Here is a 24,767-nt window from a genome sequence, read left to right as displayed (position 1 = left end):
CTAGACCTCTATCAATAAAATGTTATGTCTGTAAGAAAGTTCGAAAGCTTCCTTCTTGGTATTTCCACCGTGGCTGTTTTCTGGAATTGACTTCCTCAATGGCACCCACAGGGAGCTTCTGGCAGCTGCCCTTCACACTGTAGCACGAATCTTGCCATCAGTTTCAGAAAGTATCACGGATTGCGTCAATGGCCTATTTTTTTCGCCATTTAAACTATCTTTTTAGGAAGCCAGCTAGGAGTCTTGGTCTTAATCGTCAATGTCGTGGAAATGGAACGTGTCAGGGTGTATGAATGGGCGCTCGGATTACATCGTGGGTCTTCTGGCGTTAAGCAATGCGTTGCTCCATCCAAGAAACCTGCTACCTATTTTTTAAAAACTACCTTTGAGGAAAGAACATTAGAACTAAGCCCATAAAACGGCCAGTACAAAAACAAAAAACAACATTATATATATTTTTTAACCAACCTTTTTTTTAGAAAGGCACGAGAGCTGCCGTAACTACATTTTATAAACGGACCGTGCAACGATATGCGGAAAGTAAGTCGTCTGCTTCCTGCGCAGGAGTCGCAGTGACGTCAAGACAACACCGAGGTCTGATCATCTTTGATTGAATGGATAGTGAATAGACCATAATCCTAGGTGCCTTGAACTCTATCCCCTATGTTTTCAATCAGCCAATCAGAATTCGCCGTTCTGACATCATTGCAACCCATGGGCAAAAAGCAGACTATTTCGCGCTTTGCATTGGCTTGGAATGCTTGTTACTGTACGCCAGCTTACTGCCACCAGTGCAGTGCTGCCAACCTTAAGAACTTTCTCCTAGATCTAGGGATATTCGTCATCGTTTTGGGGCAAAGGTAAATTTGTTCAAATCTAGGGATTGCTTTTTAATGGGTGTCAGAGGATTTAGAGCCACGTTTCTTCCCTTTTTTCCTCCTCGTGCCGGCCGAGTGCAGCGGTAAAATTGCTTCTTTGTATAATGTCAGGGCGAGAGACAATCTTCAGGGGTAATAATAGCGTTTTTGGGGGGACACAAGGCCAAATTTACAAAATTAAATTATGTAAAACGGTTTGAACGAGGCAACTTTAACCTTTAAATGGCCACCCAACCACAGGTATCGATTCTTAAGCGACCACATAACGAAAACCTCAATATTGACTCAAATTAACACATTTTTTGAATATGTAGGGACATCTAGGGAGTTTCCCGATAAAAATCAGGGGGAAAACGAGCGCGGAGGTTGGCAACACTGCACCAGTGTGACCGAAGTGCGGGGGGGGGGGGGGGGTATTAAATGGGCTCAATATTTGAATGCGCTGATCACTGCGTCTGCTCCGAATAAGCTTATATTTACAGGATTGTAAGAGCGGCAAACCTGATAGCATGAATTTATTTTTTAAATGTGTACGACCTCTTTACGACCCGTGTAACAAGACCACCGTAAAAGGAAGCAAAACGACGACTCACACGGTGTCTGCATATTGACTTTTGTATGATGTCTTAGCGGTGTGACTGCGACTTAAGGCTTCTAGGAGGGCTTGCACGTTTAAACGCCGATGAATCTTTTTCTTTTCCCCCAAGGCCCTGCTGCGTTTCGAGGTGAGCTACACGGCTCCGGATGGCTCCGTGGGCGCCTGGCACGCTCCGGGTCTGCCCAGCAACGTGAGCAGCTTCGACGACGACCGCCAGGCCCTGCTGGACATCGAGCAGAACATCGCCAACCTGCAGCGCTCCTACGCCGCGACACAGGGCGGGGGTGGCGCGGCCGGCGCGTCCGGGACCCTAGAAGAAGGAGTGCGGAGCAAACAGGGATCGGTGATCAGCCTGTTCGGTCCGTCCACCAAGTCGCCGGAGCGTAAAAGGTGTGCGATATTGTTTTGTTTCTTTTTAGGTATTAAGGCGAAAGCCTGACATGTCTCATCGTTCAGTTGACCTTCAAAATCCTTGAGCGAAAACAGGTCGGTGACACGAAAACTACGAAAACACGTCGGCGACATGAAAGGTACCAAAAACGAAAGGTACTAATAAGTGCCTTTCGCGAAAAGTGCATCGTCAGGGAGCGCGCTGTCTTCGGAGGTTCACTATCACCTAGACCACAGCCGACGCCATTATTCGAGTGAGCCAATGAAACGGCGCTAAAAGTGCGTCATCAGAGAGTGCAGTGTCTTCGGGTGTTCACTATCACGTTTACATCGGCTAAGAATAATTTATTTGTAGCCAAATAAATTATTATTAGCGCACTGACCAGCATCAGCGAGCAGGTGCACGTTAAATCTTATGGTCTTTATCCTCGTGCCTTTCGCCATATTAGGACTACCTTCCCCACCGTCTGTGGGGTGTTGGAGTTGCGAACAGTCAGTGACATCTCGAGAAAAGCAAATCGTGGCGAGTTCTGGCCATCTGATCGCTGACTAACCCTTTATTACCAAGGGGTCCCTTCAACAGTTTTCTTTTGAAAACTTTGGGACCCCCGTCTGAATAAGTGTAATTATCTAACATCTTGTGTACAAAAAAAAAAAAACACATTGTGACTTGACTTGACTTGACTTGATTATCGTTCAGCAATGAATCATATTGCGGCATTATCCGATAAAAAAAAAGTCCAAGAATTAATCAGGAAGATAGAAGCCTGAAATTAATATGGACCGCAAGTTCGTCTGCTTCTTTTGCAGGGGTTGTGGTGACGTCAGAACACTGAGCTCTGATTGGCTCAGATTGGAAGGATAATGGGTAACCTCATAGCAAGCTACCGCGAGGTCTAGCCACTGTCCTTCAAATCTAGCCAATCAGAGCTCAGTGTTGTGACGTCACCACAATTCCTACAAAGGAAGCAGACGTATTTGCGCTCCGCAAAGGCCACACCCGCCGTTTGTCAAGCTGAGAGAAAATATAAGGCGAGCGTGTGTTTCGAAATGTGCCTTTGGCACATCGGAAAAGAAAACTTTTTCAGCTGCTCAGAAGTTGGAATCGTGTTATTTTTTTTTTTATGAAAGTGCACGTGGAATGAAATTGAATGTCGGAAACAGAGCCCAGTATTTAATGTCGTGATGCTATGTGCTCCGTATTTTACCAAACAAAAAAAGTTAAGCACGAAAACGACAATCTGCAGGCGTGGCGTTAAACATTTTGCACTAAGAACGTGGCGTTTTTTAGTTTATCCTGCTGCTATGCACCGTTCAAGCGTTTATACATTCAAAGCCCGACGTGCAGTCTCCATAGTCCAGCATGCGCTTGTTCGTCGCCTTGGAAAAAAGAGCAACGCACGAACGCTGCAAATAACACCGGTTACCTAAAAAAATTCTGCACCGCCGCGACGGTCAATACCTCAAAAAAGAAAAGAAGAAAAAAAATCACTTTTCGCAAGATGACCGATGTGCGCCTCCTATCTAAAACCTGGATTTACCATATATTGAACGTCCAGACCATCTGGAAAGAGTAGAACGTGCTTTGCCTATTGTTGGAGAGATTGGGTTGGTTCGCCGAGAAGACAAGAAGAAAACAGTCGAGAGTTTCTCACTGTTCTGCTTTATATACTCTGTTTCCCGTTCAAGGTTACCGCAGCGAATTCCACAAGCGTGAACATTTTGCCGAAGGAGAAAGCTCGGCTGCACTAACTCATGCGTGGCAGGAGCAATTGTCAAAGATAAACATCTTAAGCTCGTTGTAATGTCTAATGCTATCAGCACGTAACCACAATAACGAAAATTAAGATACGAAGATGCAGGTTATAGCAAAAAGCGGTCGAGTACCGTTAAAAGTTAACGGTTTGAGGCAGGAACACTCAACCTAATTGAACCTTATATCCATAAACCTTAAACAACGCCAGCTTAGTGTTTTAATTTGATTACAATCTAAAGGTAATTCGTGAGTCTAACTCGTAATCTCCATACAATAACACGACATTTGCGTATTCCGCCTGACCAGGCTACGTGTTCTTCAAGCTGTCGGTGTCTCCATGATGACTGAACTCCCCAAACTTTACCGAGATGAAAGCGACGTTAACAGCCGTTGTCTCGCATTTCCCTAAATGTTGGGTCGTCCCTGTCTTCTTCCCCACGTGTCGTAAAAAGAAGGGACGAACAGATTAAGCATTAAAGTTACTTCTCACGTCTCGGTGTTGTCTCTCGTCAAACTAATTAGTGCGAGAAAAGGGTAGCTAAATAAATAACAAAAACGGGAGTGGAGAGAAGGAAATATCGACGTTTCCGTTGTTCAGCATCGCTTTCACTGGAATGTCCCAGGGGACGGGGTTTGCGGGCGATGGTTACATTAGGGAAGGGCACTAGTGATGCAGGGGGAAAGAAAAACGGTAGGAGCAAGGTGTTTCTCTTACCCATTTTTTTTTTTTTTTACTATGTCCATTTAGAAATTCTGTCTTTTTGTTTTTTAGAGCCTGAAATAACGCAGCTGGGTTATTTCAGATAAGATCGACCAAGGGGTGGCTGGTCGACATTTTTTAAATCAACTGATGGTTTTATATGTCATTGTCTAGTGTCTGGTATAAACAAATCCACACTTAGTTTTGACCAGGAAAAAATGGGGACAGGAAAATTTGTAAGGCATGAAGAGGTGGACAGTTGCATTAACGCGCACTGGCGGAGAGGGCACATTTTAAATTGAATAACTAAAACGATAAAATTAGGAAAATTCTAACACTTCTTAGAAACAAACTATGAATACAGCTTGCTTGTAATATATAGTAATAATTATGATTTAAATTATGCTCGTTTTTCCAAAAATTGCCAAACATGCCAGCTTGAACGACGAATGGCTAAATTTGGAGGCCCGTATCTCATGAAATAATTTAAATATAATCATATACTTTTCCGATAGTATTCTACTTACATATGAATATTATGTAAAAAAATATATTAGCAATCTGAGTGATACGACAATCGTGATATATTTGGGCAAACACGAGGAAACAATAAAACAACAAAAATCCCATTCGAATAAAAATAAAACACCACCTTCGATTTTTTTAAATTTGGGTACTTTGTTTTACGCTATTTTGGCATTCATTTCTATTAAATACATGTTGCATTATTTTATTGACAAAGGAGACATAACTTTTCAAAGTAGGGTTCTTTTTCAAAGCCTACACTTAGCAGTGCCCTATACGAGAAGTGACTCTGAGTTCCAGTTTCAGGAAACGAATGCACATATTTCATATATTTTTATTCAGATGAGGTCATTGAGAATTAGAGCAATCGGTCACACAGTAAATGCGAGGAAAAACTATGTACAGTATTTTATATACAGCGTAGAAAGAGATATATTAGAGACTAGTGATTCGAGAAAAGAGATGCAGTGTGAAGTTTTACGTTCCGGTATATTTTATACTTAAAATAAAAGAAATAACCTTACTTTCACTCACAAAAAATAAAGATAGAATACTAAAATTTTTAAGGTTGGCTATGTATTTCCGGGGACAAACCATTGTATGTGAAGGGTGCCACCGCGCCGAACTGTGGCAGCTTCTATACACTCGCTGTACGAATGGACCGTGGCAAGCCGAGATATTTTATCCTGCGCGACGGTAACGTTTCGAGATTCTCGTATGATGATCAAATAAAAATTATAAGCAATTACCAAGTAAAACAGTAGGTTAAATGCCCCGCGAAGAAAACTGCGATAAATAATATGTGCCTGCATTAAAGATGAGTAGTCTTTGGGGAATCAAATTCAAAACTTTACGCTAAGACTTTCCTTGCTGTACTCATTTAATAAACTTTCCTCTAACCAGATCTGAGTGTCCGTACTATATATATATATATATGTCACAGGTTCTTTCTGTTGATGACTTCCACCGCCACCACGCGTGCAAAGACTGAATGCCAGGAAAAGCGCGCACCGTCATCTACTCTTCTTTCCTTTTTTTTTTGTTGACGATACCGAACAACCTCATTTTCGTCCAGATACACAAGGTGCACCTAGTGTCTCGGATAGAACGCTCACCATTGCCCTGGCCGTCTAAAATGCGTTTATTGAACGTTCTTCCAGGCTGTTTGGCGTGGCCTGGTGCTTCACGAGTCCGCCAACTCCGGTGCATACATTTTCCCATGTCCAGATGCAGAAAATAACCACGGGGCTTGTGGGCAATCGTTCTGTGGAAACTGGTAAAGCTGGTAGCGATTCTTTCTATGACTGGCGGCCCCATCACTTACGTACGTCACGTGAGAGTATACCGCATTGTTGCCTTCAACTCACTCTTTCACTTTTTCTAGAGCCAAGCCCGTGTGAGCGGCGTCGTCACACAGGTCCTCACTGATGATAGCAAAGCAGTTTACAGATTAAACATTTTAGTGAAAAACCCGAGACTGAGGTAATGACAGACGACAAGGAATAGAAGGAGAACGTCTGAAACACACCGCGGGATTTTCTTGTCGTTTGTTTCTGTTTATAGATTTTCTTGTCGTCACTACACATGTAAATATCGCAACTTTTTTTTTCTTCCAGTGGTATGCTTGAGCTTTGTCAGGAAGCACGATGGTCCATTTTTCACCAAAGTCAAAATGTGAGACAATGCTCCCGCGTCGCATATACTGCTTTTCATCGTAGATCGCTTTTTCTTGCGGTTGTCAGATATGGTTGTGAAATATCCAACTTTCAACCGTTATTTGAACGACTTTTAAAAAAGTTTCAGGATATAATGTTTCTTTCACAAGGTCGCCGGACTCCCATGTTGTGAGAGCAATTTCTTCATCCTTTGGGATATGAAGTTCCTCGAGTGTAAGAGACTGGCCTTTTGGGCAGTGATCACAGTCTCCTTAAAGACAGACTTGTTAGTGGGTCGCAAAGAAATGCTGAGATAATTTCAACAGTGTTAAAGGTTGAGCCTGTAACGTTCTCTACAGCGGCAATGCAAAGGTACTAGTTGGCGCAGCGCACGAAAACGCCCACTTCCTGGTGTAGAATACATTCGGCCCATCAAGGGCGCAAGGAATAAAATTTCGTTAGCCCAACGCCGGAATCAGGATGCTTGTCTTTGTATACACGAAGTGCTTCTCGGATTGAGCGTTTCAGAAAGCGCTTTGGCACGAACGTTTTCTCCCCGTCGAGTATGACAGAGATCACGTCCTTCTGGTTGAGACCTTGGCCCGAACAGTGTGCTCGTCTTTCGTGAAGTACTATAGAGCAGCAGACATGTTCTCAGGGCTCACCTCGCACTTCGTGTAAGGATCCGGCTTATACCCCCCTCCCCCCCCCTGCTTTTTCTTACCTAGAGCGTAAACACCTCATATCATCAGTGTTCACGCTCTATTTCATTTAAGTGGGGCTCGAGTATTTGGGGGATTCTGCTGTTTGTCGGTGTGCCTCTTTGTACCTGATATTATCGCCCGTGACGCCAGCGAGTGGGATGGCGACAGGCACGACTTCTCAGTAAACAGGCATCGGCGGCTATATTTTGCTGGTTGAAGCGAATCACCTTATCCTTGACAGCGAGCGGGGAAATATGAAAAAGATTGTATCTACCGTTTGGCCAGAACTACCGAGGAGTGTCGTCTGCTACTTCCGTCAAATACTGCGCCACAATCGTGATCTTCGCGAGGAAATGATGGCTGCTAGCCACAGAACACTATCACGAAGAAAGGGAATGCTTGAATATGTTTTTATTCTAGATTTAAGTCAAGGATATGGAAAAGAGAGAGATATATGGAGATAAAGGGGAGGTGAGAAAGAGAGGAGCATGTAGTGTCGTAGAACAATAAAGTAGTCAAAGTTCCCGGTGGCCGATGGCTCCAGGATCTTTTCTCGGATCACTAGTCCATATTTTGAAAGCTATCTGTACACAGTAGTTTCTCCTCACTTTTACTGAATGAACGATTGCTATAGTATCTATGGCCTCATCTGAATAGAAATATATAAAATATCTGTGCTAGTTTCATGAAACTGGAACTCAGAGTCACTTCTCGTATAGAGCACTGCTAAGTGTAGGCTTTGGAAAAGGACCCTACCTTGGGGAGTTGCGTATTTCTGACTCAAATAATGCAACATGTTTTTAGTAGAAATGATTACCTAAATAGAACATAACAAAATACCCAAATTAAAAAAAAAAAAAATCGAAGGTGGTGGTGTTTTATTTGTATCAGAATTTGTCGTTGTTTGATTTTTCCCCCATGTTTGCCTAAATATTTCACGACTATCTTATTACTTAGACACCTAATATATATTTTAAAAAACAGCCATATATAAGTAGAATACTATCTGAAAAGTAAATGATTTTAATTAAATGGTTTCATGAAATAAAGCCTCCGAAATTTGCCATTTGTCGTTCGAGCAGGCATGTTTGGCAATTTTTAGAGAAATAAGTATAATTTAAATAAATATTGTTACTCTATATTACAAACAAGATTTACCCATAGTTTGTTTCTGAATGGCGTTAGAATTCTGCTAATTTTATCGTTTTAGTTATTCGATTTCAAGCTTGCTCCCTCCGTCAGTGCGCGTTAATGCAAGTGTCCACCTCTTCATGCCTTCCGAATTTTCCTGTCCCCAAATATTTTTTTCTAGTCAAAACTATGCGTGGATTCATTTATATCAGACACTAGACAATAGCATATAAAAACATCAGTTGATTTAAGAATGTCGACCAGTCACCCTTTTATCGATCTTATCCGAAATCACCAAACTGTCGAATCCCAAAATATTGTCCGTCCGTCCCTTCATTTTCCGCTAAAACTACCGGAAAACTGTTTTTCACGTTACCTGCCGCCACAGAACAAAAACACCATACAGTTTCCCCGCTATATTTGGCGGGCAAATTGATGTCACGTGACCTATTCACCGAGTGCGTTTCCGCGCTTATTTTAGTGGGAAAATTGACGTCAAGCGTCGGGACGTCGCTTGACGTGTACTCAAACTAATTTCTCCCGCTAAACTTGGAGGGGGAAGTGACCTCAGGTGATCTCCTCACCAAGTCCGTTCTCTCCTCTAGAATTAGCGGAGAAATCGATGCGAACATAGGGTCTTCTATCTCTTAAACGACTGTTTAATGGCTTCTAAACACATTCGAACAATTGCTTCTTCAATGCTGCATTTCACGCATTTAACCATTGGAGATAAAGGTCACTGCCATTTTTATTGGTTCTTGTTTGTAGGCTGTGGACATGCTATTTCGCAGACCTTCAGGCGGTATGTTTTCTTTCCATTTAAAAGGTCGTAATGCGGGACGCTGCTTGTGCACGCGTGTATCGTCGCTGGTGGGTTACGGAAGAGGGGAAGTGTCTTGCGGTCGACCATCTTTTGTTGAGAGCGTGCGACTTTCACCCCGTCGTACGCCGACACCAAATGCGTTATGCCTGTCACGTCAGGTCAGGCTATGTCTCAGTGTGTGGCGCAAATACTTGTCTACGATTCTAAAAAAATGGAGTGCAAAAAATGCAATAGGAACCCGTGGCTAACGCACGCTGCAACTGCAAAGCCGTCACACACTTGTCACACCAAAAAAAAAATGTATATATATATATATATATATATATATATATATATAGAGAGAGAGAGAGAGAGAGAGAGAGAGAAACGAAGCGCAGGATGACGAAAAGTATATACGGAAAAAATGCACCTGAGACGGTTGTTGGAGTTTTTAAAACATATTATTGGTAAAGTTGGTCGACGTTTCGGCCCGAGACAGACCTTTTTCTTGAAAAAGGTCTGTCTCGGGCCGAAACGTCGACCAACTTTACCAATAATATGTTTTAAAAACTTCAACAACCGTCTCAGGTGCGTTTTTTTCCGTATATATATATTACAATGATAGGGCGCTCTTTTCTGTTCGCGTATGCCAAAGATGGAGACCAGGCGATTTCGCTATGCCAGGTTTTTTTCCTATGCTTTTAACTGGAGCATTCGAAAAAAGCATCCCCAGGCTCTAACTCTCCGTTGTGAATGGCGCTTCGGTTTAATTTTGGGTCACAGGCTAGTCTTGGTGTGTGTTTCTCGGTGACGTGTTGTTTCTGCACTGAGTATTACGAAGCGTGACAGCACCACAAGAAGGGGGAAATTTGCTGAAACGAAAAAGGGGCGATCTGCTATTCCAGATCTCAAGGGATATCCTTTGTTTCGCATTCTGGCTATCCGTAACGCTAATTATAGAGTTTCGTAATCTGTATATTCATAGCACACACAAACAAAGGGGCTAATCTGTTTTTCTAATACCGAATACTTTCTACCGTATTTACTTGAGTAATAGCCGCCCTGCCTGTTAAGAAAACCTGAGGGTTCGCTTTTCCCGGAGCACGCAGACTGCCCAGGACCGCGATCGACAGCATGATTCCAGGTGTTTACAGGACATAGATAACGCGTCTTCGTGCAAAGATACCATTTGTGAAGATTGTATTTGTTTGGAGAATTGTGTTCTTTATCTGGTTATTCGCTATGTTATTTATGCCTAACCCCATGATTGGCTGTATATATGCTCTGTCGGAAAGTAGACGCAAGGGCCTTGTTCATAAGTAGTGAGGCTATTACTCGAGTAAATACGGTAATTGTTGCCTCTGTCTCCGGGGAAGAGGAGGGGGCTACTAGGTAAATCCATTTTAATTCTTAACAACAAAGAAGTTAGACGCTGTGGCCCTGATACTAATGTTCTTGTTTGTGCGAAATAGTACAAACCTTGGCAAGCTGTGGGTGCGCGTTGAAATGATATCAGCCCAGAAAAGGGTACGGACAATTATCTGGTAAAAAAAAATAAATAAATACAAACAGGGGCGGGTTTAACAGTGGATGTTAATAAGGGTGCTTTTTTTTATTCTTGCAGATTTTTTTAAAAAGATGCCTTGAAAGCTACACTTATGCGGTTTGTGCGACTGACTTCTGCGCCCAGGGGGACATTATGTGGATGGCTAATTTTTGCGATAAGTTGGCTAATTAATTTAAATGGACTAATTAACTCTTTATTTAGTAAAAATAGACATATGGTTCCTATTAGAAACTTGCTGAGCGTTATCGAAAACCACTGAATCAGTCATTTTTAGAAAGACTTTCAGCGCGTGAGAAGCGTAGTAGTGCACTAAAGTTACCACTCGTGAAGCAGCTACAAGGATTGCAGTTGCGGTAAGGCGCCCGCGCAATATTTTCCGTCTCTTATCTAGTTCCAGCCTTGTACCTGCTCCACGAGTGGTAACTTCAGCGCACTACTGCGCTTCACACGCGCTCAAATTCTTTCTAAAAATTACTGATTTAGGGGTTTTGGACGACGCTCAGCAAGTTTCTAATTGGAACCATATGCCTATTTTCCCTCATTAAAAAGTTAATTAGTAAATTTTAATTAATTATCCGACTTATCGCAAAGATTAGCCACCCCTATAATGTCCGCCTGGCCGTAAAAGTCACTCGCACAACCGCATATGGGTAGCTTTCATGGCGTCTTTTTAAAGCAAATATGCAAGAATAAAAAAAAAACATTAAAAAAACACACCCGGTAAAATACACTGACCGACGATATCCCAAAACAATTCACCACATAGGTGTTTAAATCGATTTGTTTGGCGCTAAATTATAACGCTATGTTGCATTCACATAACGCAATCGTTGAGGCACTGATGCACCTGCCCTCTAAAACACAGATAACTTTCAGAGTTTTTTTTATGGCTTTCGCGTCGCGATGAATAATGGTTTTACTCCCTTCCAGACGAGAGATAAAAAGATAGAGAGAGAAAAAGAGAGTGGTTTCGGAAAGATTGGCAGCTTTAAGATCGGCGTCGGCTACTTAGTGCGTTCCCGACGAATTGAAGAGCCGAATGTACCAGCCCCTGTCTACGTAAAAGCGCTTTCTCACACGTATACTTATATATGACCGTATTGATCTATTTATAAACTCACCGACGTATCTCGAGAGAGAGGATGAGGCGGATGTTTCGTGTTCCGTAGGAAGTTTGTCAACCGAGGCGATGCAGTTCAAATTGGCTAAACTATTTCACCCCCCCCCCCCCCCCCCCCCCCCCCACCGGGGACTCCTATTTTGGAATCGAAACTTTAAAACAGGTTTGAACCTTCCCCCCAATTGATTTTACGAAGCTTGACTTTTCTGTATCGCCTGTCATGCTATGTCGCATAGTTCGAATGCAATAGACCCTTTTCCGAAATTGAGACTGGCGACGCTGATCCCTATTATCATCTCAGTAGATGGCATCTGTGCCAAGCTAATGGTGGCCTTTTTGAGGCTGACAAGGAAAAAGGTTAGACACTACCAAGCGGAGGATATGGGAGGCGAGAACGTTTGAAGCCTCTGTACTACACTACGCACGACTTTGTCGATACAACGGCTGTGTAAGTGTTTATTTCGGAGAGTAGTCCGACCAGTTTCTTGGCACCAGTTTGGCTCTAAAATTCTTTTGAAGGGCTGAAATGTAATCGAGGGACTTGTAAGTATCCGCTTTGCACGGGTTCCTTATTATGTTCACGCCATCGAAACTGAAACAAACCAAGAAAGAATAATGAGACCGAAGAGACTATTTTTATATGTCACAGATGTGCGAGAGTGACGGTGCCTGATGAAATGCAGCTTCGTGACCGCCATTCGTTTGGCCAAGGCGAAACTGTTTTTTGAGGCACCAGATGGCACCGAATTTTAGAAAGGGTTTATTATGGAAACGGAAGTTGCGCGTCCGTCATTTTGACCTTTCGCGAAACTTCTTGCCTACACGAAAATTGACTTCTTAGAGCGATAGCGTCTAATAAGTCAAAGTCTATTCCACTCAAAGCTTTTCACTCCTTTTGATCTGAACCAGAACAGAGCAAGAGAAAGTAGCTCTATTGATTAGAGTACGGCAATCTATCTCCTTTTGCAGGATGACCGCGCGGATGGGAAGACGGTACCGTGGTTCATCATTAAGTGTATCTTGCAGATTTCGCTTTGCCGAAGTGTACGGACGGAAAACAGAAGAAAAGGAAATCAAGTGCACTCTAGGTTGCACACGTGCGACAGAAATATTAGAACTGGAATGTGCCATTTAGCAAGACACAAAATTTGCAGTACCACGACTGAGGCTACGCTTGTCCGGTGGAAACACGTTTTGTATGAAAATTGCTTTGGGAAATTATATAAGAACTAAAACAACAGCAACAAGGACAACAACAGACAGATCCCGATAACACTGCAATCTATATTGCCAGTGACGAGCAGTTTGAGAACGTCGGCGCACGACAAACAAAACAAAACCATTTCCTTTGCCATTGGTACCTGAACGGTTTGTTTGATTGATGCTGGGATATTATTGGCTTTTCAGCAGTAAAGCGACGATGGCTTCTTGTCGTCATCTGCCGTTATACACAAATACCTTTTTGACTTTTTAGTCGCTGTTATTAAGTATATCACTCGATGGACGGCGTCAATTTTCTTAGTTATTGGTACATATTGAGCCAGTCACTGCCCACTATAAGCGCGTACGTCTGACGTGTATATATTACAACTTTTTTTTATGCCCCTGATGGCCAAACATCCACAGACACTGACGAAACTGAAAAACATAAAACAACAAAGCCACAACTTCAGCAATTAAAACCGAAAAAAATCACCGTGTGTGTTATCCGCCACTCGATTACAAGTTTTAATAAATCCACAATTAACACAATCTACAATTACTTCTTGTAACATTTTGAATCACACCCTAAATATGGCACAAGCCACGTGCCTCCAAGTGATACCCCAGACTGCAAGCCACTCGGATGAGTATTTCGCAAGTGTGCTTGTCTCTTCGTAGAGCGAACGCACACGTTTTGTGACGCAACGCACCGCTTTCCGTTCCGTTGCCCAAAACGCTATCACTGCATGGCCGTTCGTATAGGCAGGGAATTTTTCGAAACACTTTAACCTGCGGCATGTGAGACCTCGTTCGTACGCGCCATAAAGAGCGAAAGGCGCATTGCATTCTGGCACGGATCTACCGCCCTGTTCAAAGAATATTCGCTGTTTGTGATATCCGTCTTCACGGCGCGTTGGGGGCAGGCTTCCTTATTTTAATAAACATGCTGCAATGAATTATGGCAGTAAAAAAAGTGAACTTGCGTCGGATACTTTGAAGTTTTTACTCATGTAATATATTTGTTTCATCTAAAGAACCACTACAATGAACAGTTATCCGCAAAATCAGTTGCATGAAATAAAAATGATTAATTTATATTTAATGTTATAACTCACTGAAATCTAAAGCGACTGAATATGGAGACAACAGTGAGTTTGACCTTGCGTTTCTGGGGTCTGATTTTGAGGTGCGGCGATACTGGATAAGGGTGTAGGTGCGAAATTCGGGCAGTGAGGTATGTCTACTATCCTGATGCCTTCAACGTGTAATAACCGCGAGAGATTACGTAATCGCACGAAAATGGATTGCTCATTCGAATCAAAACGAGTGGGAGCAGAAGCGAGATATTGTAGAAATTGAAATACAAATACACAAAATGCTGTTTCACGTGTTATTGTGTGTGTTTGTGTCAATAAATAGAACTGAGCAACATTGAAGATTGTTATTTTTGAGATTTAACTTAACAGGAATTTCAATTTATAACTTTAAAACCCTTGGTTTGTAGTTGTAATGTCAGACGGTACCTAAAACGCCATTAACTTCAAATGACGTTAAGATTTTCAAATGGAATTCAAGATGGGACCTGCTAGACGACAACTCAAATGACATTATAGGTGATGTCTGTAGCGATTGCGGCCGCAAATTCACTTTGAGTTGTAGAAGCAATTGCACTGTAAGCAGTGGGTGGCGCTGCGCTTACGCACACCTTGAGTACTGATCAGAAGTACGTGCTTTCGACTAAAAATTACCACGAATAAAAAAGTAACTGAGGCTATTTATTCCAGAAAGCAATTTACAGGCTCTCTTGATCATCTCATTTTGGTCAAGCTCCTACGCAATAAGATGCAGCCGCCTTCGTTCACGGCAAAAGATATACAGGACGTCCTCCGCTTGAATTTGAATGTCGCGGTGAACATTCAAAAGCGCTAAGACCGAGCAGTCGCTCATTAGAAGTGGACGCTCTCAGGTATGTTTCGAAATTAGAGCTCCAAAGGCTCTTCAGCTCCGGGAGCTGCCCCGCTTTTCAAGCTCTTTGCCGGCAGAAGTGTCGAAAGTAATTGCAACGTATGCCGGTGCTTTTTAAGTCTCCTATCTAACTGTGTGATTAGGTAATCCACGAAAGGAAAGAACACGGAGCGCTTGAAATGCTCTTTCGGGCTTTCAGCGGGAATGTTAGAGTAGTGACGTTGAGGACTTGTTACTCACGGCATCTGAACTTCATCGTCCGCTCTATCGGCCATATTGTCACGGGTGGTGATTCGTGACCAATAAACAAGAAATAAACAGAAATAAATAAACGTTTAATGTGGCGAACTTGTGCCAAAAATAAAGAAGGAAACAGAAGAAAGCAGAGCGTCGCGGGCGTCGAAGTCGGCGTGTCAGCAGAATCGAGCGCTGGGGCGAGACTGACTCGACAAGGTCGCGGGCGGCCTCTTATCTAGAGTGCGTCGCTATCTCGAAGATTCGGCGAAAGCGGTTCGAGCGTCGCGTGATCGGGGCGAGAATGAACACGTACTTTCTAGAAAACAAAAGCAGGATAAATAATAGAAGTTACGGGCGGTACATGAATAAACGGGAGCTTTCTGGAGGACCGCGACCGAGCGTTGCTTTCTCAGCCTTGCGCGCGGCAATATCAATGGCGGCTTGCAATATTGCGTAGTGCTTGTGCGTGGACGCTTCCTCCAATTTCTTTGGCGTGGAGACTTTTTGTTTTGTTGCTGTTTAATGTTTTTGTGGCAGTGTAGCTTTCCTTTTGGCTCGTCGGGCCGGCACGCGTTGGTAATACAGTAATACCTAAAAAAAGCGGAGGGTGTTGTGTGCTGTGAGGAAGATTTTAAAGTTGTCGGGCCGCAACTACGACTACAGTAGAACAGTGAGTTACCAAGCCCGTATTCTTGTAAGTAAAGCCTGCTGCGTTTTGAAAAAAAAAAAAAAGAAAGAAAACAATGCAGCGTTACCCACTTTATCTTAACAGCGGCTCCCTTCTCTTTGCGTGAGCGACCGTACCGTCGAGTTTGCTGTAGAAATCGTGGTGTAAGGATAAAAAAACAACGGACACAAGAGAGAAAATAGACAGACACACAGACATACAATGACGAAGCAGTGTTTACCCTGCTTCGTCATTGGGGGGGGGGGGGAGGGGTAAGGATGCTTTGCAAATAAAATCAAATCCTAGCTACGCCACTGAATTGGGGGACGTTGAACTCCTAGTAAAAGTGGAGCGAGTCCTGAGCCAGGGCCCGAAGTTCGCGGTCGAACCAATGAAACTCGCCTCCCGAGTTGCTAACGGTGGTGTGACAAGTTTCCAGGGGCCCTAAACTCGTCAAACACAAGGTTTGGGCCAAGGTTGACGGAGCGCACTGATTGGACAACCACGACGATGACTTCGCGTTTTTGTCGCCGACGTCCAATCAGCGCGCTCCGCGAACTTTCGGCTCCAACTTTGTGTTTGACGAGTTTAGGGCTCCAGGAGCCCTAAACTCGTCAGACACAAAGTTGTAGCCGAAAGTTCGAAGAGCGCGCCCATTGGACGTCGACGAGAAAAACGCGAAGTCATCGTCGTTATTGTCCAATCGGCGCGCTCCGTCAACTTCGGCTCCAACTTTGTGTTTGACGAGTTTAGGGCCCCAGGCGTGCCCCGGAATTCGAAGTTGACAGATGTATATCTGAAGGTGTAGACGTGTTTTTACATTCCAAGCCCTCCGGGTCCGAGATTACGCTGAAAATGACTGTCGCCTACTTAAAAGAAAATGCCCTGTCCTTATTACCAGGGAATAATGAGGGTGGCTTTGTTGTGGTTCCTAAGGGAATGATTATGTCTAAAGCGGCAGACGCCATAACGGCCTCGTTTATACGCAGATATGACGTGTCACTTTCAAAGGTAAAACCCCAAGCACGTAGGCTTTGGAAACGCCTAAGCCTTGATAAACTGAGTCAAGCGGTTGACAAGGGCAAAGGCTTAGGTCTAGATTCATTATTATCTGCCGAAACGGATAAGATTGACTGTCCGCTACGCATGATAGTATCGGAAAAAAGGACATGGCAAACATATGTGGCTTCTTTTTGGCAAGGAAACTGAATATGTCATTGATTGATGATCCCTTTCGGGTGAGAAACTCTGCACAGATAATAGATTGTTGGAAAGACCACCCAGACCGAGGCTTGTTGGCTTGCTTTTTAGACATTAAAGACTTGAATTATGCGATTCCTTATAAAGAGCTGTTGGCATCTGGAATACTGTATTGACAATCATCGTACCATGACCTTTCAGAATGAATCTGGACTTATTGTCAGTCACTTTCTAGAACTTTTGCCTTTTTATCTCAAGTGGACGTTCGCTACCTGGGGAGACGGGGATCTTATTAAGAGAAATGGCGTTTGCATAGGGTCCTGCATAGCCCCAGTGCTTAGCGATATATTTCTTGTGTTCCACGATAGAGTCCTGTTAGGCAAGCTGGAAGGAACCAAGGTGGGAAAAAAATTTAGTTTTCTAGATGACTATTTGGTGCTCCTAGATTGTGACAAGAAAAGTTTGGATACTTCTGTGTTGTTTGTCCTTTCAACGTTTGAAGATTATCCGAAACTGCTGGTGCTGACGCCTGAAGTACCTGCAAATGGGGCCATTAGGTGTCTGGATCTGAGCCTTCAACATGGTAATGGCCATGTCCCCGCTAAATTTAGCGGGGAATTTTTTCCACTGAATTGAGCGGAAAAAATTTCCCTCTAAATTTACCGAAAAATCTCCCCCTTAAATTTAGCGAAAAAAAATTTTCGCTAAATTTAGCTGTAAAATTTCCCCGCTAATGTTTACGGAAAAATTCCCTGCTAAATTAAGTAGATAAAATTCCCCGCTAACAATGGAAAAAAATTCCCCGCTATATTTACCGACAAAATTTTCCATTAGCGAAAAAGCTTTTCGCTAAATTTAGCGGAAAATTTTCACCGCTAAATTATAAGTGAAAATATTCCAGCTAAGTTTAGCGGGGAATTTATTTTTGCTAAATTTAGTGGTAAATTTAGGGAAAATTTCCCGCTAAATTGGAGAGGAGGATGGGAGGGTACAAATGAGGAGGAGGGGCTTACCCTCCTCTCCGCATCTTCCTAAACCCCCTCCTCAAGAGCTGCGCTCTAATTCCGCGTTACAGGAGATTTTAAAAGTGTTTAGGTTTTTAGACGCACAGTAACATCGCGTAACGGTGGCTTAAGGAGCACGTGGCGTCCATGCCATATATTTTCTCTTGTTTTGTTTTTCAACATTGCAGTATTTATATTCGATGTTAGCACAAATAAACTTCAGTTGTAAGTCAGCGCCAAGGTTTGTCTACCATCTCGTCCTTGTCCGTATCTTTGCGCTGTTTTTAATTTCTAATCATAAAATAACAATAAAAAAACTAGCCCAAACTTATACATTAGCCTAAATGACGTTTACACTGAACGACATTTTGCGTTAATGCCATTTTAGGTGCCCTGTGACTCGGGTACTATACTAGGCACCTGACGTTCATCAAGCTTGACCAATTTATATTGCTATTTATCTAAAATAATTTTGGCGAGAAAAATATCTTACATACATTGTACGGTCCACGCCGTTTCGCTAGAAAAAACGCAAGAACTTTCTCACGAACTCTGAAAATTCTTTGGGCGTAAGAATGAGATGACTAATCTTTTTATTGTGTTGACTGACTCAGTGTGAAACGCTTGACAAATTCTTTTCTATAATTATGTCGGGTCATAGCCATTAGATATCACCGCTTCAAGTATCAGTTGTCAATAGTTCATAAAAACCAAAGATTTTCCAAATGCTTCTGGGATCTATCAGAAGATGAAATTACAGCTCCTCCACTTGGTGAAAGGTCACACGGGAATGTCCGCAGGTGCCATTGAAGGTTCATTGAACCAGGATTTTATTAAATGCCTCGCGCTTTAATATGCACCGACCTCACAGCGTTTTTTTTTCTTCTTCTTTTTCAAACCCACCATTTGTTTTTAATACTTTTACAGCTCTGAATTTTTAAAGAGGGGCGTGAATCCTAAAATTAATGCCAGTTACTTCCAGAGAGATCCTGTTTCGAGGTTTAGGAAAGAAAATCATTAGCATCTATTACCCAGGGGAATCGCGACGCTTTATATTATTTAATGTCGGGACAGGGTTCGGGTAAAGAGGTATATATGCAAATGTGAGGCACCCATCAAGCGTCACTCATCAAGCAGGCGCTTAACCGATCGGGAGCTCATGTTTCCAGTTTGCGATCTCTCACTCGTTAATCTTTCGGGGTTCCTTCCTAATGTGATTTGAATTACGGTAACGAAAAACCGGCTGATTTGTTTTTTACGCGGCAAACTCGCAACATGTATATCGATGTCTTTTTTTTTTGTTTTATGGCCTTTTTCTCGCAACGTATTTATATTTTTAATACAATAGAAACCGCTAATAACTTAAAAGACTTTGGGTGTAGCGAGTCTTCTGCATACCATTATCGCTACGCAACCAATAATATTGCAGGATTGGCCTATAAGAGCGCCGAACGACCAATCATGATGCAATGAGAGCGAAACATGTCATGGTACACCATGCGATTCATGAGCTGTCAGTGACTCTATACATCGAGGCATCTTCGGTTGAGCGCCAGGGAGGAGACACTTCGAGGCTGTGGCATAACATGCTCAAAAAGAACCGGATAAAAAAAAGTGGTAAATGAAGCATTGTTTAACCTATAATGTAACGTTGTGTGAGAATGACATTGCATTCGTACGCTTTGCTTTAAACAGATCTTGTGTTCGTTTGACCGCCATCGTTTGGCATAACTACACGGCATGATTAGAAGCGACCAACATGTATTTCGGCATCCCCAGAAATCGGAGCCGGGTTCGCACTGTACAGGCTGTTAAGAAACCGATTCAACTGTTGCATTCAATTATTATCGAAATAAAAAAAATCAAAGAAGAACAAAACAAGATATATATAATTGTAGCATTACCCGAGATTGCGGTGACGACAGAAAAACGACAGGAAGAAGAAAAGCAACCTCAAAATAAAGTACGGATAAAGTCCGAAGATAAAATGCGCAGCGTGTTCTGAGTTATCCTGAATGTTTATTTCTGAGGTTTTGTGAGCTTGTCATGCGTTGAATAAGTCCCACGGTCACGTGTGTCACGTGTTTTGTGTCGCTAATGTGTCACGGGACGTCGGTGTACAACGTTGCGGTGTCACGTCCGCGTCACATGACGGCGCGTTGTAACGTCCCTTTGTCTCACGTCACACGAGACGTCACGTGTCGCGCCCTGTCTCTTGTTACGTCTTACGTGACTGGATGTCACACCACGTCACGACGTGACACAGTCAAGATTCCCTGACACGTGGCCATACCTCGGCAAACCTCACTCATGAGGGCCCTCACTCACCCTCACTCACCCTCATCCTCACAGGTGAGGTGAGGGTGAGTGAGTTTCTGAACCAGGAAAATTCATGAGTGTGAGGGTGAGTGAGGGCCGTGAGGGCGGTGAGGGCCGTGAGGGCGGTGAGTGGCGTGAGGGCTATGAGTGCGTGAGGGCCGTGAGGGCGGTGAGGGTGGTGAGGGCCATGAGTGCGTGAGGGCGGTGAGTGCGTGAGGCCCCCTTCAGATCGAGCATCTTTCTCAGCAATTTTGGTGTTAATGGCGGGTTGTTCTCTAGCTTTCCCTAGATCGACACGAATTGCTGAGATCGGGTCCGGCTCGAAATAAGCAAGCAACTCGGAGCAATTCGAATACGTTTGAAGCGGCTGCATCCAATCAGGGACGCAAAATTTTCACGTGATACCTCGTGCCGGTGATGATGACACCGAAAGACTTGGTTCTCGTTTGAAATCGATCGTTTTTTTTTAAAATAAACTGTTTCAGAAAGGTGCATTAGAATTCTTAACGAGGTTTAAATGCATAAAACACGTTTATAACGCGTAATTGTGTCTAAATAGTGCAAGAAAAATAAAATTTTATGATGACGATGGCAAATTGCAGCAATTGGTTGCTGCGTGCGATCGCGGGCGGCCCGTGTTGCTGGTGTTGCGACGTAAAGTTTCTGCGCGAAATCGCCCCATCTGAAGCTGGCCTGAGTGGCGTGAGGGCTATGAGTGCGTGAGGGCCGTGAGGGCGGTGAGGGTGGTGAGGGCCATGAGTGCGTGAGGGCGGTGAGTGCGTGAGGCCCCCTTCAGATCGAGCATCTTTCTCAGCAATTTTGGTGTTAATGGCGGGTTGTTCTCTAGCTTTCCCTAGATCGACACGAATTGCTGAGATCGGGTCCGGCTCGAAATAAGCAAGCAACTCGGAGCAATTCGAATACGTTTGAAGCGGCTGCATCCAATTAGGGACGCAAAATTTTCACGTGATACCTCGTGCCGGTGATGATGACACCGAAAGACTTGGTTCTCGTTTGAAATCGATCGTTTTTTTTGGAAATAAACTGTTTCAGAAAGGTGCATTAGCATTCTTAACGAGGTTTAAATGCATAAAAACACGTTTATAACGCGTAATTGTGTCTAAATAGTGCAAGAAAAATAAAATTTTATGATGACGATGGCAAATTGCAGGAATTGGTTGCTGCGTGCGATCGCGGGCGGCCCGTGTTGCTGGTGTTGCGACGTAAAGTTTCTGGGCGAAATCGCCCCATCTGAAGCTGGCCTGAGTGGCGTGAGGGCTATGAGTGCGTGAGGGCCGTGAGGGCGGTGAGGGTGGTGAGGGCCATGAGTGCGTGAGGGCGGTGAGTGCGTGAGGCCCCCTTCAGATCGAGCATCTTTCTCAGCAATTTTGGTGTTAATGGCGGGTTGTTATCTAGCTTTCCCTAGATCGACACGGATTGCTGAGATCGGGTCCGGCTCGAAATAAGCAAGCAACTCGGAGCAATTCGAATACGTTTGAAGCGGCTGCATCCAATCAGGGACGCAAAATTTTCACGTGATACCTCGTGCCGGTGATTATGACACCGAAAGACTTGGTTCTGGTTTGAAATCAATCGTTTTCTGGAAATAAACTGTTTCAGAAAGGTGCATTGCATTCTTAACGAGGTTTAAATGCATAAAAACACGTTTATAACGCGTAATTGTGTCTAAATAGTGCAAGAAAAATAAAATTTTATGATGACGATGGCAAATTGCAGCAATTGGTTGCTGCGTGCGATCGCGGGCGGCCCGTGTTGCTGGTGTTGCGACGTAAAGTTTCTGGGCGAAATCGCCCCATCTGAAGCTGGCCTGAGTGGCGTGAGGGTCATGAGTGCGTGAGGGGTGTGAGTGCCGCAAGGGCGGTGAGGGGCGTGAGGGCGGTGAGTGACGTGAGGGCGGTGAGTGGCGTGAGGGTGGTGAGTGGCGTGAGGGCCGTGAGGGCGGTGAGTGGCGTGAGGGCTATGAGTGAGTGAGGGCCGTGAAGGCGGTGAGGGCTGTGAGGGCCGTGAGTGGCGTGAGGGCGGTGAGTGAGTGAGGGGCGTGAGGGCGGTGAGTGCGTGAGGGCCGTGAGGTTCAGTGAGGGTGAGTGAAGGGCTGAAGGTGAGTGTGAGTGTGACGGTGAGGGTGAGTGAGGGGCTGAATGTGAGTGTAGCTGTGAGGGTGAGGGTGAGTGAGGGGCTTAGGTGAGTGTGGCTGTGAGGGTGAGGGTGAGTGAGGGCGACCTAAAATGCCGACCTCTGCACGTGGCACGGTGACATCCCATGGTTGGCTTCACGTCACCCCGATGACTTTACGTGACAACCATCTCGCCGAGGACGTCGCTTAACCGCTGTCTCACTGAAGATACCAAATGACCCCGGTCCGCTAAATCTGGCGGTCGTGGGACGGTCTTTAGTGGCGTCAGGCCAGACGTTCTTCGGAAATATCAGCCCTTAGACAGACTGTGTTCAAAGAAAAGTTGTGGTAACGATGTATTTAACGTATCCATAAGCTTTGTTTGTTCCTTGTTGTTTTTGGTGGTGTAGGGCTTTGACGACAACCAACCTCACAACGTTTCATGTTACCTTCCCCAGGTCCCTCCCGGCAACCATGAAGAGTCTGGCCAACATGATGCGTCTGGGCAAGCAGAGGTTCCTCTCGTCCGACGACGACGAGCGCCAAGCGCTGCGAGGCGCCGAGGCCTCCTACGAATATGGTACATGCCTAATTCCAGATGATGGAACACAGATGCCTAATTCCCGAGTACAGTAAGGGATTAATTCACATGATGTTTCGAATTTTTTTCTATCTGTAATTTCCACAATATTATGGGCAAAGAGCTCCACTCGGAAATGGCGGCTACAACGGGGAGTTGAGAAATTGGTTAGTACGAAATTTTCGTAAGCAGATTTTATAAGGACGATCGTTGTCCAGAAAATTACAAAAAGGGAGAAGTAGTAACCGTTCCTTGAATGCAACATTAAACTCAGAAATGTTTAGAATAAATGGGAGATGGAAAAATTTACGTCTGGCGTGCAATGAAGGCAAATTCGCTGTATGTTTTAGGGCCGTTACGCCCAACTGGTGAATAGTTTTTAGATATAAAACGTGCTTTTTTTTAAGTCTTTGTACATATTCACATAATCTTGAAAAGTAGCCCATATGATACCAGAATAGTCAAGTTCAGACCTGACAAATGATTTGAAAGCTCGAAGACGAGTACCGGTAGATGCTATACACAAAAGTAAGAGTAATACAATTGGCGATAGTTTAGGAACGCTCTCAAGGACTAGTTACTGTATACTGCGCCATGTTATACACTCGAAAGAGAAATACTAAGTCTTCCTTTAACAGGCCTAGTCAATAAAATGACTGAGCGGCATGCTGCCGTGATGATCATCTAAAGCAGTTTAGAATAAGGCGTAAATATTGGTGTTCAAAATCACAGGGATGTTTTGGACCCATGATTTTAACGAAACGTGTAAACCCTAGGTCAAGCGTTGGGGAAATCAAATATATAATATCTTCATCTTGCAGTAAAGAGACATGTTCGGATTCTACCAATCCAAGTTTTGTTAGTAGCCGTGTCGATCGAGAGAGCGATAATAATTATGTTGTGAGTAGCCATGATGATTTCATGTATAAAAAGTGGGGATGATTTCATTATATTATTTATAGAAACTATACACTTAACTACAAAATTAGTCAGAAGGTAAGGTTGTTAGGCGTTTTTGTTTCCTACAAAACATACCGGGTTCTGCTTCCGCACTAGTTCAGTTGGCCATTAAGTACTGGTGCACATCCTATAACAAGTAAAATTCTATGGCCATTGGAACTTGATTCCGATTGTCACTATGATTGGTTCTTCTGACTACAAAGTACAAATGATATGTTCTGTCAATGAATCACGCTGTAGTCTATACTTAAGGATAAGTGAGAGTGTGCCTTTCATAATATCATTGCAGTTTTGAAGACACGCCGCTAAAAATAATCTCCCTTGGCAAATTTAAGATAACAAAATACAGAACTTGGCGAATTTTTACAAAAACAGGACTCCCGTTTTTATTTCATTTATTCGAATTCTAAAAGGCGTTCTTATCGGCCAATATCGCAATCTCATTGGCTGCGGAACGACAATAAGATTAGGAATGTCGCGAACCTGCCCAAGGTCGAGTTCGACCAATTTCGACTTTGTCGAACTTCGAACGGGATGTTCGACAACAGTTCATCTAAAGTTTAATATTTTTTGAGGATGCACGAAGCTTAAATAAAAAAACCAAAAGAAACAAGATGACATCAACTGGCGGAAAAAAAGTGCAATATTGGTTAGGTGTATTGCATCACTGGT

General features: G+C 43.6%; 1 protein-coding gene across 1 annotated transcript in view; it reads left to right on the top strand.

The window, feature by feature from the left end:
- LOC8042252 (otoferlin) overlaps positions 1-24,767 on the top strand; it is a 124,898-nt gene that overhangs the window by 34,967 nt on the left and 65,164 nt on the right. Inside the window, exons 5-6 of the mRNA XM_042287053.1 lie at positions 1,586-1,866; positions 23,014-23,135. Coding sequence (XP_042142987.1) covers positions 1,586-1,866; positions 23,014-23,135 — 403 coding nt within the window. The remainder of the gene's footprint in view (positions 1-1,585; positions 1,867-23,013; positions 23,136-24,767) is intronic.

Source organism: Ixodes scapularis, unplaced genomic scaffold (genome assembly GCF_016920785.2).
Source record: "Ixodes scapularis isolate PalLabHiFi unplaced genomic scaffold, ASM1692078v2 PGA_scaffold8__174_contigs__length_109621045, whole genome shotgun sequence".
Lineage (NCBI taxonomy): Eukaryota > Metazoa > Arthropoda > Arachnida > Ixodida > Ixodidae > Ixodes > Ixodes scapularis.
The sequence above is the reverse complement of the archived record's forward strand: the minus strand, read 5'-3'. Positions and strand labels throughout refer to the sequence as shown.